General features: G+C 40.1%; 1 protein-coding gene across 5 annotated transcripts in view; it reads left to right on the top strand.

The window, feature by feature from the left end:
* Positions 1-14298, top strand: part of LOC146671751 (BAR/IMD domain-containing adapter protein 2-like) — a 57766-nt gene that overhangs the window by 12007 nt on the left and 31461 nt on the right. For 4 of the 5 annotated variants that reach the window (XM_085404095.1, XM_085404097.1, XM_085404100.1 and 1 more), the window contains exons 2-3: positions 2558-2633; positions 6340-6426. In XM_085404095.1, coding sequence (XP_085260221.1) covers positions 2558-2633; positions 6340-6426 — 163 coding nt within the window. Of the gene's footprint in view, positions 1-2557; positions 2634-6339; positions 6427-6773; positions 6848-14298 lie in introns of those variants that run through there. The other variant, XM_085404098.1, reaches the window with a different exon arrangement.

The raw sequence follows: 14298 nt of genomic DNA, 5'->3' as shown, positions 1-14298 counted from the left end.
GTACTCAGTGGAGCATTTGTTTAAGTGTGAGTCGCTTATCTCTAGCTAGTTTCTCCCCCTTTTGTAGCCTGGTTGTCTCGAACAGTGTTTTTGTCTCAAGTGGTGAAACAAGTTTGTTATTTTCAGTTTTAGCGGGAACATTTTTCTCGCATGTTTTGCAAAGTACTTCGTTCTCTTGGAGGTTGTTTAGGTACTAAATCATCACCTGAGATGGACGCATGGCTCTGACTCTCAGACATGCCCGAGTGTGCTAGAACGTAAAGGCAAATTTATTACTGGCATTAGCAGGGACAATATGATATGGGACATCCCTGTAAAGCAAAATACTGAAACAAGAGCAAAGACTAAATTACTATTAATCTGATGTGTTTCTTTGAAATATAATTAACAGCACAAGCAATGTTTAAGCATTGGTAGTAAACATTTGCTGGTTTCCTTCAGAGCTTCTTTAGTTATGTAAAAAAATGGTGGAGAATCTCAGGTATTTAACTCCTAGTGGGGGTTGGCCCCTTTGGAGGTGTTTGCTTTTTAAAGCACTCAAGACTCTCATGACATGGATGATTGCAAACCTACACAGATATTTAACTAACAGTATATATACACAGTAGTGGCCCACAAGTTGTATTTATATCCAGTTTATAATATAACGCAGAAGAAGATGTTTGGGTAATTGAGGAATAGTGTCATCACATGATTTGTCCTGCAAACCAACTTGTGACTTCATTGATTACAGTGGTCTAGCAAGGTCTTTAAAATATGCACAGCACAGCTCTGAAGGCAGTGGTGTGAAATTGCTAGTTAATATAATGAATGAACAACAACCTTTTTATTTTTCTCTTTTCTCTTGACCATTTTGAAAATGTAAATCCTCTACAATAAAGCATCACTTCTTCTTTTGGCTGCTCGCTTTAGGGGTCACCACAGCAGATCATTTGCTTCTATCGCACCCCATCCCTAGCATCCTCTTTTATCACACCAATCCACTGCATGTCGTACTTCATTACATCCATGAACCTCTGTGGTCATTCTCTTTTCCTCTTCAACATCCTTTCTCCATTATATCCACTATCCTCCCTCTGCACATGTCCTATCCATCCCAGCCTTGCCTTTCTAACTTTACAAACTCCTCAGCCTTTATGGTTTTCCTTTATAGGGCAAAAGTCTATCAGGTATTGGTTATAAGAATATTGTTGACAGACAATAAAAAATGTCTAACCCAATACTTAAAACTATATCCTAGTTTGATACCTTTTAAATTGCATTTGCCTATAGATGTATAGATCTAAACCAGTAAATCAGAGAGTCATAAAAAGGTGTAGTAATTTAATTACTTATGATAAAGAAAAATAATAGGCAGTTTATATCTTACTCATTTGGACTTTCACTATAGATGGATTACATACATATATGGTGCTGCTCAACTTTTGGCACAGTTTAAAAAAGCAATAAGGAAAAAAACTGGCTGAAAAATGAAGGAAAAAGCAAAAATGCTGAAGTCTGAGTGAGGATAAGAGGCCCATGATTTTCAGGATGGGCTGATGGGGTTTTAGCTTGACACTAGTGGCACCTTACCATATTATTTTGCCACTGTGTGGATTCAGGCTAGAAGTAGATTATAAAGTGTTCTCCAGCAGTATTGATGGTTGGCGGAGACTGCTGCTGCTGCTGCAGTGTTGTAGTTGTCTCTCTTCCCCCCTGGCTATTCCTGACTATGTGACTAGGGACCGGCTAATTGGAGGAAGCCCTGGAGAAGTGCAGGAGGAAGGAGGGGAGGAGAAGGGAGGTGGTGTTGAGAAGTGTCAAGAATCATGCATTCTCAGCATTTTACACTGCACCTTGGAGTGTAGTGGGATACAGTATTTCTAGAGCAAAACAGTGTAGCTTACTGATCCAGCCAAAACAAAAGATATGACTTCTGCGACTGGTTATTATAAAAATGAGAAACCCATTAATAAAATGCTTGAATTTCACTGAACCAGTACTGCAGCACACAGTTCTTGGAAAGGCTGTTAGTACAATTAATCACACTGTAAGCTGGATGTTTTGTCAGGCATTCAAAAGGCAGCAACCCTACAAACACGGTCGAGAGCTATAGTTCAGTAACTCCTACCCCTAATAAGATAAAACTTTAAGACGTATTACATTTGAATTTGTTAAGACACCAAACCCCCTTTTGCACTATGCTGTAAACATGTTTATTTCTACTGTGAAGTTGGGCATTTTAACATGGCAGTCTATGGGGACCGACTCGCTTTCGGAGCAAGCCTCCAGTAATCATTTGAGGAACTGCAGCTTTTTGGCACGTCGTCTTTGGCTCCATATTTCAGCCCCAGAGGTTGCCTCTTGGTCTGTACACTGGTATGTGTTCTGTATATAGCTGTTTACTTTATAGAAAACTGCTTTTGTGCACCTGGAGAAGCTTTGCATATAAAGAGAATGTGAGGCAAAAAGTGGAATAGCGAATAAATAAAGCAATATGCAAGTCTTTGCTCTTGACTTACAGTCTAATGATAAGTAAATGCCCAACCTCCCATCTATTTCTTGTTTTCTTTTTCAGACCATTATGGAGCAGTTCAATCCCTGCTTACGGAACTTTGTTGCCATGGGGAAGAACTATGAGAAGGCCCTTGCCAGTAAGTCCTTTCTTTTTTTCTTTCATGCTCCTGTTTCACTGCAGATTTAGGCACTTAGCCAAGAAAACACTCCGTTTCTTTCTCTTTCTTTATCTCACACACACACACACACACACACACACACACACACACACACACACACACTCTCTCTCTCTCTCTCTCTCTCTCTCTCTCTCTCTCTCTCTCTCTCTCTCTCTCTCTCTCTCTCTCTCTCTCTCTCTCTCTCTCTCTCTCTCTCTCTCTCTCTCTCGCTTTATGTATCTAGCTACATATCCTTTTTTGTGCATTTTAAAAAAACAAAACAAAAAAACCCTACAAAATTTATCCTTATGTTAAATAGGCAGACCTAATCATCTGGTGCAGAGCTTCTGGCGTTGCTTGTACATGGTTATAGAGGTGTAGTCAGAGCAACACAAAAGACCTCTAATCTAATTCAAAAGCGAGGATAGCTCACTGTCAGCAGTCAGATTTACAAAGGAAAACAAGTGTGTGTGTGGCTGTGTGGCTATGTGCTTGTGCTTGTGCATTTGTTTGTTGGAATCCCAAACACTTACAGCCATGCCTTTTGAATTTACTTCCTGATTTGAGCTGCTTTTAGAAAATCAGGTCAGGACATTGTACAGAGTTGTCCTTTCTCACATGTAGCACACAGCAGTGTTATCTCACTGCTGGAAACTGTACTGTATTGTATTTAATTTAGGCAAGGTAAGGTAGGATGTGCAGGATGACCACTTGCTGGCTGTGAATTTGCACAACTGTTACTGTGCAGGCATTATTCCCACATCACATGGACTTTGCGGGAGGTAGCAGCTTAAAGACCAGTTCATGTTCAATCTGACTGTGTCCAGCATTTGCATTCTCACATAAATCCTTGTTGGGCGTTGTTTAGAAAAATTTGGCATTGTAGGGCATGTGTGAAAAATTAGTTTTAAAAAGACTGTCATACAATGTGTTCCTCAACCATAACAAGACCTCCCTCTGCCAGTCCAACTCATCCTACCATTAAGGATGTTCTCTTCTCTAACAAGTCTTTTTCTTTCCGTTGATGCACAATAACTAATCCTGTCTTTGGTTTAAGTAGGAAACAGACTGGTAGGCTCTCACAGAGCCATTAAAGACCCACTTTGCAGAATTGGCTAAACCCAAAGGACTAAGCAGCTCTCATTTGAGGGGGCTGGGGATGGGAGCGCACACCATATCCATATGGTGCAATCACTGAAATTATCCCACACCAGAAATGCCAAAAGCCTTCACTGATAGGCCTGCTTGGTCTGGGTATTAGAGTATTACAGGTTTTCCAACACAGCATTCAGTCAGTGAATTTCACAGTGGCTGGTAAGTGTAAAAGCAACAAATGCTGCGACTGACCGAGTCTAACTGCCAAGCCAACAGAGCCTGTAATTTTTTATACAAGTCCCCTGACAATATGATGATTTTGACACACTTACAGAAAATCTTTACTATCTCGATCAAGATGTGTTATCCCTCCTCAGAGTGAAGGATGAGTGAAGGATCAGTAGCTCTCAAATAAACCCCTCCCCTACCATTTGCCTGCCGTGCAATCAGAGATCCAATAATCCTCTCCGTCTGTCTCTCTGAACCCCTTATCACACATTTCATTAGATAGACCCACCCGTATAGATCCAGCTTATCTAATCAGCCATTCTTCAGTTACAGAGACACTATCACACGTGCTGCTGCAGCAGCATCAGCAAAAAGAAAGTGTCTGTTGCTGGGAGATCTGCAAGAGCTCTCACAACCCCCCCTACCACACATGTGCAAACTCACATGAACTGACACTCACACATTCACACTTTCCACATCAAGGCAGGCAGGAGGCCTGTTTGACATAACGAAGAGGACTCAGCTATGATGCTCTGAAGGCTCTGCTCTTATTTCTCTGGTCTTTCCCATGCAGTAGAGAAAGAAGGAAGCACAGGCCATCTCCTGCCATTGACTCAGCTGTAATTGGGATTAGCATTAGCATATGTCCCTCAGCCTCGGAGCAGAGCTTCGAGGCTTTCAGCCTAGGAGACTTCCCTTATTGCAGGGCAGCTGCATCTGTCTGCTAGAAATAGCTTGCCCCTGCCAGGACATTGTTGTAAATGTGCCTCTCACCTGGGAGCTGTCTGAAAGGCAAAGGCCCATCTGTCACCTGGACTGCTGTTGAATTCACCTCAAAAAGCACTGGCCATTATTTGCTGGAGATTGTCAGACTGGTGGAGGACTGCATGGTAGTAAGGCAGAAATCACTGGAAGCTGACTCTGCCCTGTGTGACCTCTGTTAGCCTGGTCAGGTGCAGTTGAAATGATAGTGGCTGAGGCGGATATTGATTTGTGCAGCCAGGACGACTCCTTATTTAGCCGCAGAGCAAATACAAGCAGAACGACTGCCCATTTGGATTAACTTCACTGATTGTTTTTGTGCATGCATGGAGCAAAAGTCAAACTTTCTGTGTGTGCACGAGTAGCCCCTTATTGGTCACGAGACCTACAGCCATGTGCATTCACTGTATGTCATGTGAGAATTTTAGAAACACTGTATGCTTTATGCCTTCCATTAGTGCTAGCGGGGAGCCTGTGGAATCATTGTCTATACAGGTGTACGAGGCTTGTCAATCAGCAGCCAACACAGTCACTGTGTCACCCTGCTGTGGGGTGTTCAAACATATTGACATAAAAGATTAAATGGAATGGAAGAAGCAAAAGTGCAGTGGCGATTATCAGCATGTGGTTTACAGCATGACATTACTCTTTCCTTTGTGAAACAAGGAGCTATTGATTTCTCTTTTTTTCGTATGTATGTGACCTATTGGCCGTGGATCAAAAAGAGGCCTGAGATAAATATTCCCCTGTGCATTTTATATACATTTATTTATATTTATATATAATAAATGCTTAGCTTTTCTTTACTGTATGATATAGAACAGCGGTCCCCAACCTTTTTTGCGCCATGGACCGGTTTATGCCTGACAATATTTTCACGGACCGGCCTTTAAGGTGTCGTGGATAAATACAACAAAATAAAACTAGTACCGGTACCGAAAAAAAGATTTGTTCATAACACACGTGAAAAGACCCAGGAAAACGATTTAACGATAAAAACGATAACAAAATAACGCTGAAAACCAATTTAAAAACCCTGAAAACCATACATTTCACACCTGAGCCTCAACTCTCGCGGCCCGGTACCAAACGACTCACGGACCGATACTAGTCCGAGGCCCGGGGGTTGGGGACCGCTGATATATAGGGGAGAAAATAAAGCACACTTGCAAACTTGTTTTAAAAAAGGCTTCTGCAGGGTATGGCACAAAAAATTGACATGGAAAAGCTGCTAAAACATGGACAAAGGAAGTGTTTCCAGGTGTTACAAAATATTGAGTGAGTGGTTTCATAGCAAAATGAATTTATCTGAAGTGACCCAAAAAATGCTCACATACTTTATTCTGACTCAAAGGTGCAACATTTATTATTTTTCATATGAAACTAGAAACAGAACATAAAAGGAAAAAAAGGAGATTTATTGTTTGAAATACTTCTAAGAGAAACTAGAGATCACTGTATAGAAAGCTGTCACCTGTATTTACACAAAGCTAAACTGTGCATTGTGAGGTTTTTTTCAGAATGGAAAATGGACTGTTCTGTAACCTTTAAACTAATAACCCCTTTATTTCTTTTTGTACTCACTCCTATTTTCTTCTAGATGTGACATTTGCTGCCAAAGGCTACTTTGATGCTCTGGTCAGAATGGGTGAATTGGCCAGTGAGAGTCAAGGATCCAAAGACTTGGGTAAGTGATGTATATATGATGACCCTACCTTCTTTCTTTCCATCTTATTGGAGGGTTATATTTTTTCCTTCCTTTTTTCTGGTTACATTGGCCTTATAGAGAAGCCGCATTATCTTTCTGTTAGAGATGGACCGATCCGATATTACGTATCGGTATCGGTCCGATACTGACCTAAATTACTGGATCGGATATCGGAGAAAAATAAAAATTGTAATCCGATCCATTAAATATCACGAAAGCACCTCACAAAACTTGCAACACGCCGTAACTCGCCTCAGAACGTCGGAGCAGTATGCATCACGTGATAGAGCAGCTGTGGCATGCGGGACCTGTTGGTGGTCTGGATAGCATTTGGAGCTTCGCTAGCAACCTGGCATTTCATCTCCGACAAAGTTATCCCCGAGAGAAGTAAAGCAAGTGTGTAAGTCCATCTCTGAATGTTTGTAAAGCATTCCCACGTTAAGCTTAACGAGCGACTGCCTCTCGCTCTCCGGCTGCTACTTCAATCGTGAAACTGCTAATGATCAGCTGATCGGCTTTTCTGTTGTGAGTCTCTCTTGTTTGTTTTTGGTCCACTTTGCGCCAGAAAGAGCAAACCAGCGGCTGAACAACAGCAGCACGTTTAAGCTTGATAAGCTGTTGTTAGAATTTATTTATTATTACTTTCTACACCAGGATCTTTTTCTACGTAGCTGACGGCTGGTAACTGTGCAGGGGCGGATCTAGCAAAGTTTAGCCAGGGGGGCCAATAGGGCATTAACTGGGAAAAGGGGGCACAAAGACATACTTTTCTTTCTTATTCTCATTTAAAATGTCTAGCTTTTAATAAATAATTATCTGACACCCAAAGTTTTAATTTGATGTAAAATGAATAGAAGTCAATTACTGTATATAGTGACTATTAAGTCTAATATATATACCCTAGTAAGCTATAGTACATTTTCCTTTGGGAAGGTACCATCTGTGCAGTCTGCAATTTTGTTGAAGAAAGATGTTGAATCTATTTAATATTTCTTGAAAAATAATTGATTTCTGTGCATTTTTTTTCACACTGCATCAAATTAAGGTTGATTACGTTGATTAAGCATCATGAGGTGGAGTGTGAGGGGTGGTTCCCTATTTTTTATTTATTTATTTTTGTTGTTGCTGGGAGTTGGAACCCTATTAGTTAGGTTGCTTAATATTTACGCTAAGTACTCTTTAAAATACCAGAATAGGGAGGATGGTGTAGGTCTAAGTTTATTAGATTGATCAGTATTGCTGAACTATGAAATATTTTTTTTGTATACAGGTATAACAGAATAGCTTTAGTGTAGTTGTTGTTTTAAACTTGAGTATGAACTTGCAGACTTGCAAAATGCAGCAAGATATTTTAAAAAACAGTTTTGTTGATTAAAAAACACTATATCGGATTCATATCGGTATCGGCAGATATCCAAATTTATGATATCGGTATCGGACATAAAAAAGTGGTATCGTGCCATCTCTACTTTCTGTGTATAAAATAATGTGACAGTTGAGTAGCATTTAAGAAGAAAACATGTGGGTTGATAGAGAAGGTGCTTTTTAATTAGTCTTTTTAATCTAGTCATTTCACTCATGGAGGAAATGACTTCTTCACTACACGGGCTTCCTTTTCATAGGGAAATGTTCTAGGAAGGAAAAACAAAACAATGATGAGTGCAGTATCATCAGCAGCACAGTGAGGCTCGGGCTGAACATTGTCATTTTCAACAGCATACATAGTTAGATGCTTTCAACCAAGCTGAAAAGTATAAAGTCTTTTTAGATTTTTGGTAGGAGAGTGCCAGTTTGATACATTTCCTGCATGGCATGCTTTCATTTTGTGGAAAAATGTATGCGTATACTGGACGTGTTGCTCTTTAGATTAAGTGCTTATGTCATGTCAATTAGTTGTGTCTGGATGTGAGCATTCTGGTTGCAAACATAGAGGTCAATTGGAAAAGCAACACCTGGTGCTCTCGTAGTGAGTAGTTTCCTAGGTGATCAGTGATTTTCTGTGTGTGTGTGTGCGTGTGCGTCTGTGCGTGTGTTTGCTGTCCCCAGCCCAGGGGAAATCAGCTCATGTTTGAAGAGATTCCCTTTTGCACTGATTGTGCACTCGGCTGCTTGATCTGCGCAGAAGTAGCTGTTGATTTGATGGGGCCTTTGTTGCTGTGGAGCTGAGATACAGTTTGGGTTTCCTCCAGCCCAGCCAACAGGGACTGACATGAAAGTGCTTTCAGGATGTTTTATTCAGCAAGCGATCCTCTCGCTCTCTCTATCTCTATATCTCACAGCGTTTGTGTGGATTTCTATTGATTCCAAAGTTCACAGCAGTACTTCCAGAGGTGGGACCAAGTCATTGTTTTGCAAGTCTCAAGTAAGTCTCAAGTCTTTATCCTCAAGTCTCAAGTCAAGTCTCAAGTAATGTCAGGCAAGTCAGAGTCGAGTCTCAAGTCACTGGTGTAAAAGTCCGAGTCAAGTCACAAGTCTGAAACTTTGAATTTCAAGTCCTTTCGAGTCTTTAAAAAAAACAAACGAAAAAATAATGTTGCAGTTATGCTAAATGTAAATATTAGACCATGTAATTTTAAAATCTGTGTTTTTCTCAACACATACAAAATAGTGAACTTAGAAAATATACACAAATTGTGAAATTGCACCTCTTTAAAATGCAGCTCAATTAAACTTAGCTCCAAGAATAATTTTCACCGACAGTTCTGAGATACGCTGCATGTTATTCTTGGATGTGGTTGTAGGACCGGCTTTAAAATCGCATGACAAAAATATCATACACATTAAAAAAAACTGTATCACCAACGTAGCCTGGAAAACATTTGCTAGTTAGATGAAGTCAGCTATCTCATCTTAGCATATTTATATGCATATTTATAATTATACGGTTCTTGGAGTGAGTGCATACACTCATGAAGTTTAGTAACTTCCGGTCACTGCAACAAGCCCAGGTACAGTTTACCGACGGATGGGTGCAGGACCTTGAAATGCACCGTGTAGAAAGTAAAGACCATCGTACGTATCATAAGTTTACCAGTCTCACAAATCGTCTTCATAAATACACATTCGTTAACCGTTTATTAATATAACCTTTGAGCTCAACGGTAATTAATTAGTAGTGGAAATAATTTCTGGTAGCATCACAGAAATGTAGCAGTGACAATAATATTGTATGCTGTAATCGTACTGGGCAATTAGTGATACAAAAAACCTGTTTTATCCTGTGAATAAAAGTATGTGTTTTTGTCAGTGTACCATAATAACAGAAGCGAAACGCAATATTGTGTCAGGACAATTCACTATTTATGCACAATAAATAAAGGAGCATAGCGCGACAATTTCTGTTCAGCGCCAGACTTGCTTGTAACCTATATCACCAATTATGTTAAGAAAAATGACGCATTAACTACAACAGCAGACTGACCTTTGTGTAAATGCTTGGAGCAGACTAACCTGTGAGCTGGAGTGTTCTAGGACGTTATATTTGATCTTTGAATGGCTGCAATCCAGTCGCCTCTTTGTTACTTCGGAAACATGGCTCGAACAATTTCTCTTCCACGACGTAATCCGATAACAACCGATCTCTTTACCCGTCGGCTTCCCGTGGCTGTCATGCGACCGGCTATTGCAGTTAATAATACAACAGCTTCTTGACATTTTTGTGTTTCTTTTTATCGCTGTGTGACTGATTTTAATTGAAAGCCTGCGTGCGCTAGTACCGCTTGCCACGAGTTCCCAGAATCCTTTGCGGTTCTACCCGTGAATGACGTCACATTTTCAATCTCTATATAATATGCATGTTAAATTTTATATTTGGGGTGAAATATCAAGTCTTTTCAAGTAAACCGGTTCAAGTCCAAGTCAAGTCACAAGTCTTAGAACATTTTTTCAAGTCAAGTCTAAAGTCATAAAATTAATGACTCGAGTCTGACTCGAGTCCAAGTCATGTGACTCGAGTCCACACCTCTGAGTACTTCCATGCTGAACCCGGCCTTGCTTACAGTAGCTGGCTCTTTGTGACCAGACAACCTCGGTTGAAGTTGTCACAAAGACAGAAGAATATATGTAGTCTAACTGACAGCTGGTCTAATCTCCTCTTGCACCACCAACCACTTGGACTGTAACAGCACTGAATTCTACCTTATTCTTAAAAATACACATTATTGAATGTGCTTGAAGTTTCTGTGTGTGCTGGGATTTGATTTAAATCCTATTCATAACGGAAATAAAGCTGCCAAATTTGGAAATTGTACATAGACCATTGTGTGTAGGATATTTCCGTGTGTATGAGACAACTGAAAACCTATGCCTCAAGGAGGATTTGGAAAAGAACTTGATATTTAAACGACTAAACCTTTCTGTCTTAATATCTGCCCATTCTTGTCTGCCCATCTAGACACAGCAAAGACTGAGATTCTCACTCATTAAGTTTGAAAAAAAAAAAAAAAAAAAAAGATTGTGATGTAATTAAATATAATGCATCCTGTTGTTTGTTGTCTGTTTCTTATATCATGTGTGCGTTACACCCAGCGGTTCTCTACGTGCTTCTGTGTTTTCCACAGGAAGAATTAGTGTTTTGTTTTCCAACCGGTTGCTTGCAACATTTTAGAGTCCCCACCCTGAGGTCACGTCCAATATAATGACCTGAAGTTCAACTGTATGTACAGGGTTAGGCCCCAGAGCCGTGGGTTTCCTGTTTGGCTGGTGGTAGAACACTAAAATATCCACAGACCGGAAGCATCTCAATTACCCATATAAACCACAGCCTCTGTGTGCTAAAATTGAGAGCACACAAAATTTCTGCTTCCAGTATGGAAGTATAGAAGCAGACAAAAGTGTAAAATCAGGCTTGTAAGAAATGCAGTTGATGTGAGTGCTTTAATGGATTCTACCTTAGCAAGCTAGAATCCATTAAAACGGATTGATTTGTTCTGTGGACTAGCTGTGTTTGAGCTGACTGGCTCAATGTCCTTTAAAGGTAATCTGCATCTTTTTCACCCCGTTTTCTTTTTGTTTGCGCATGTTCACACATGCACGTATGAGTTTGAGCTCTTGTTGCACCTCTTTAAAGCCTGTTAAAAGCTCAGTTAGAGATGGGCGCAAACGGTCCCGCCTACACACCTAAGAGTCTGCAGATGCTAACCATCTCCTTCCTCTCTCCTGGCTTTTTATTTTTTCCTGTCATCTTTGACCCCCTCACACACACTTGCACAGTGAGGGATGAAATTACTTTGTGAAAATGATTGCCTCTGTTACCTGTTTTCATTATCAAATCAACACACAGTGTAGCCTAGCTTGATTCTTTACAACACCTTGACAACAAAGCGTGTTCCCACAGGAATCCACCCTGGTGTGCGCTGTACTCCATGTGCATTCATGCCTTTTATACTTTACATCGTTTTGTGTGTTTGTACATAAACCATGTGCCATTTCTATGTGTTTATATAGTATGAGAGCTCTTTTAATCCACTTGTGTAGATCTCTGCCTAGAGTCTCTCTCTCACCAGCCCCACTACTCCCACATACTCCCTCCCACATATCCTCCTCTGGTTGGGCTAATCATCGCCTGTCACTTTGCCACCCACACACATGCATGAACATGCACACTAACACACACACACACCTGCTCTCCCTCCCTCATTTCTTTTTCTTTTCTTTCGTTCGCTGTGTCTGCCATCCTACTCTTACTTTATCTCTCTCTCTTCATGTAGGTCTGGAGGGAGTGAGCAATTATAACCTCAGTGAGGCTTGTGGGGCTCTCCAACCCTTTTAGGGAAATGTGGTGTTTGTGGGGCTGGAGGTATTTACAACAGTACCAACCAACCAGCCCTTCTTCATTGTGTTTATATCCATTTGAAGCTAGAGGCATGTTATTTACGACTACGCCTGTAGCTAAGGCAGTTTACAGGTTTAAACTCCTCCGGAAATTTCAAGCATTTTGATTCGTCACTGTAACAAGCCCTCTTTTAAATTTCTCAAGGCTGGTTGGTTAGATTTCTGCCAGTCAGTTAAGTTTCCCTATTTTTCCAGAAAAAGTCTTGCTTCAAAGTCTGGTGTGTTGGCTATTCTTGCTCTACTCAGTTGATTTCAGAGTTCAAATGAATATGACCTAAATAGAATTAAGAGTCTACACATAACTTTGCATGTCTGAAATATTGCCTGAATCATGGTAGATTGAATCAGTTGTCTTGTCTGCATTTTCTTGCTGCATAACATGGGCTATGTGTATTGCAAATAGACTAGTGCTTTTCTACTCGAGCGCTCAAAGCACATTGCACAACAACCCATTCACCAGTTCACACACACATTCGAACATGCACTTTTCTCTATGCCTAAGTGCTTTACGTCTAGCATTTACATGCATTCTTACTCTGCTGAACGCATCAGGAGCAACTCAGGTTCAGTATCTTGGCCTTTGACACACAGACGAGAGCAGTCAGAGACTTAGCCATCAACCTTCTGATTAGTAGATGACCTGCTCTATCTCCTGATGCACAATTGAAAACACTGATTTATTGCGGCTGTCCATGCCAGTAGCTTTCAAGATGTATACTTGGTGGTTTCCCTCTAACCAGTGAAAGTCAGCACATTAGTTTGTGCACTTGAGTATCATGGATCTGCATGACTGACTTTTCACTGAAGGTATGCTGGAATGTTTTGGCCTCTTTAAGACTCAGTATGGTCAGTCTGTTCTTCTTTAAAACTTGCCTGTGCTTGGCTGGGTGTGTTCCATTATGCTGTCCTAAATGTCAGCATTTCAGTGAGAGCTTTTTCTAAAAACCTGTGCAAGCACAGAAATTTCGTAGATATCATATTGTTTTTATATTTGCTGTGACTTTCATTTACCCTGTCTCTGGCTAACAATAAAACAAACTCCCCTTTGGCCATTTGATTTATTCTTCTGTTTTCAACAACCCGGGCAAGAATGTGAAATGCATACACTTTAGACTCCCCAGCCAGAGGAAATCAAATATATTTCATCCCCTCTTATCAGCTTCTCTAGCTTTGCTAATAGCTAAATTTTAATAACATCTTGCATGATTCAGCACAAAGACATGTCTTTCGGGAAATAACATGCATTAGGAAAAAAAAAGGGAGGCAAATATTAAAAGCACACACTCGCACACAAAAACTCATATTCCTCCCAGTAATTATTGTAGAAAAAAGTGGTACACTCTGGGAAAATGAGGCTGCAAACTGATGTAGCATAACTGTCTTTTTTAGGTTAATGGACCTGGGACACAGGCATTAAATATCTGCCTGTAATTGTATGCTGTCTAAAAGACTACAGTAAATGACATGGTTGTTGCTGAGAGTAAATACTGGGACATGAGGAGTTAACTTTGACATGCTGTATTTGAATACACTAGGGCTGAACGATTATGGAAAATAATCTAATTGCGATTTTTTGCCCCAATATTGCGATTGCGATGCGATATGCGATTATTTTTTAAGGTATTTGTCTTCTGTATTATTAAACAAAGACAAGCAATACATCATATAGTATGGCCAATACTATATTACATTAATTTTAAACTGTTCTTTCCTGGAAGACAGACCTCTGTTATGATGACATGAGGTGATGCATGAATTGATGACTGACATTTTTATTTAACTTCTTCAATCACAACAGTATATTTGAACATACACAATAGTTTATTTTTAGCTTACAAACATCTGAGCATAAAGTGCTGACAAGGAACCCTGGTGTAAACATTAAAATGAAAGTCAGTACAATGTGCAGATTGCAGAAATATACATAAAAAAAAAAAATCAGTGGCTTTACCACACTCAGTTTTTCGACATCTGTGAACTACTAGACAGTCATTCAATTAAAAAATAATATTAAATAAA

The sequence above is a fragment of the Rhamphochromis longiceps genome, linkage group LG4 (assembly GCF_057381845.1).
Source record: "Rhamphochromis longiceps isolate RC_006_pf linkage group LG4, R_longiceps_female_GT1.1, whole genome shotgun sequence".
Taxonomy (NCBI): Eukaryota; Metazoa; Chordata; class Actinopteri; order Cichliformes; family Cichlidae; genus Rhamphochromis; species Rhamphochromis longiceps.
This window is presented reverse-complemented; position numbering and strand designations above follow the sequence as displayed.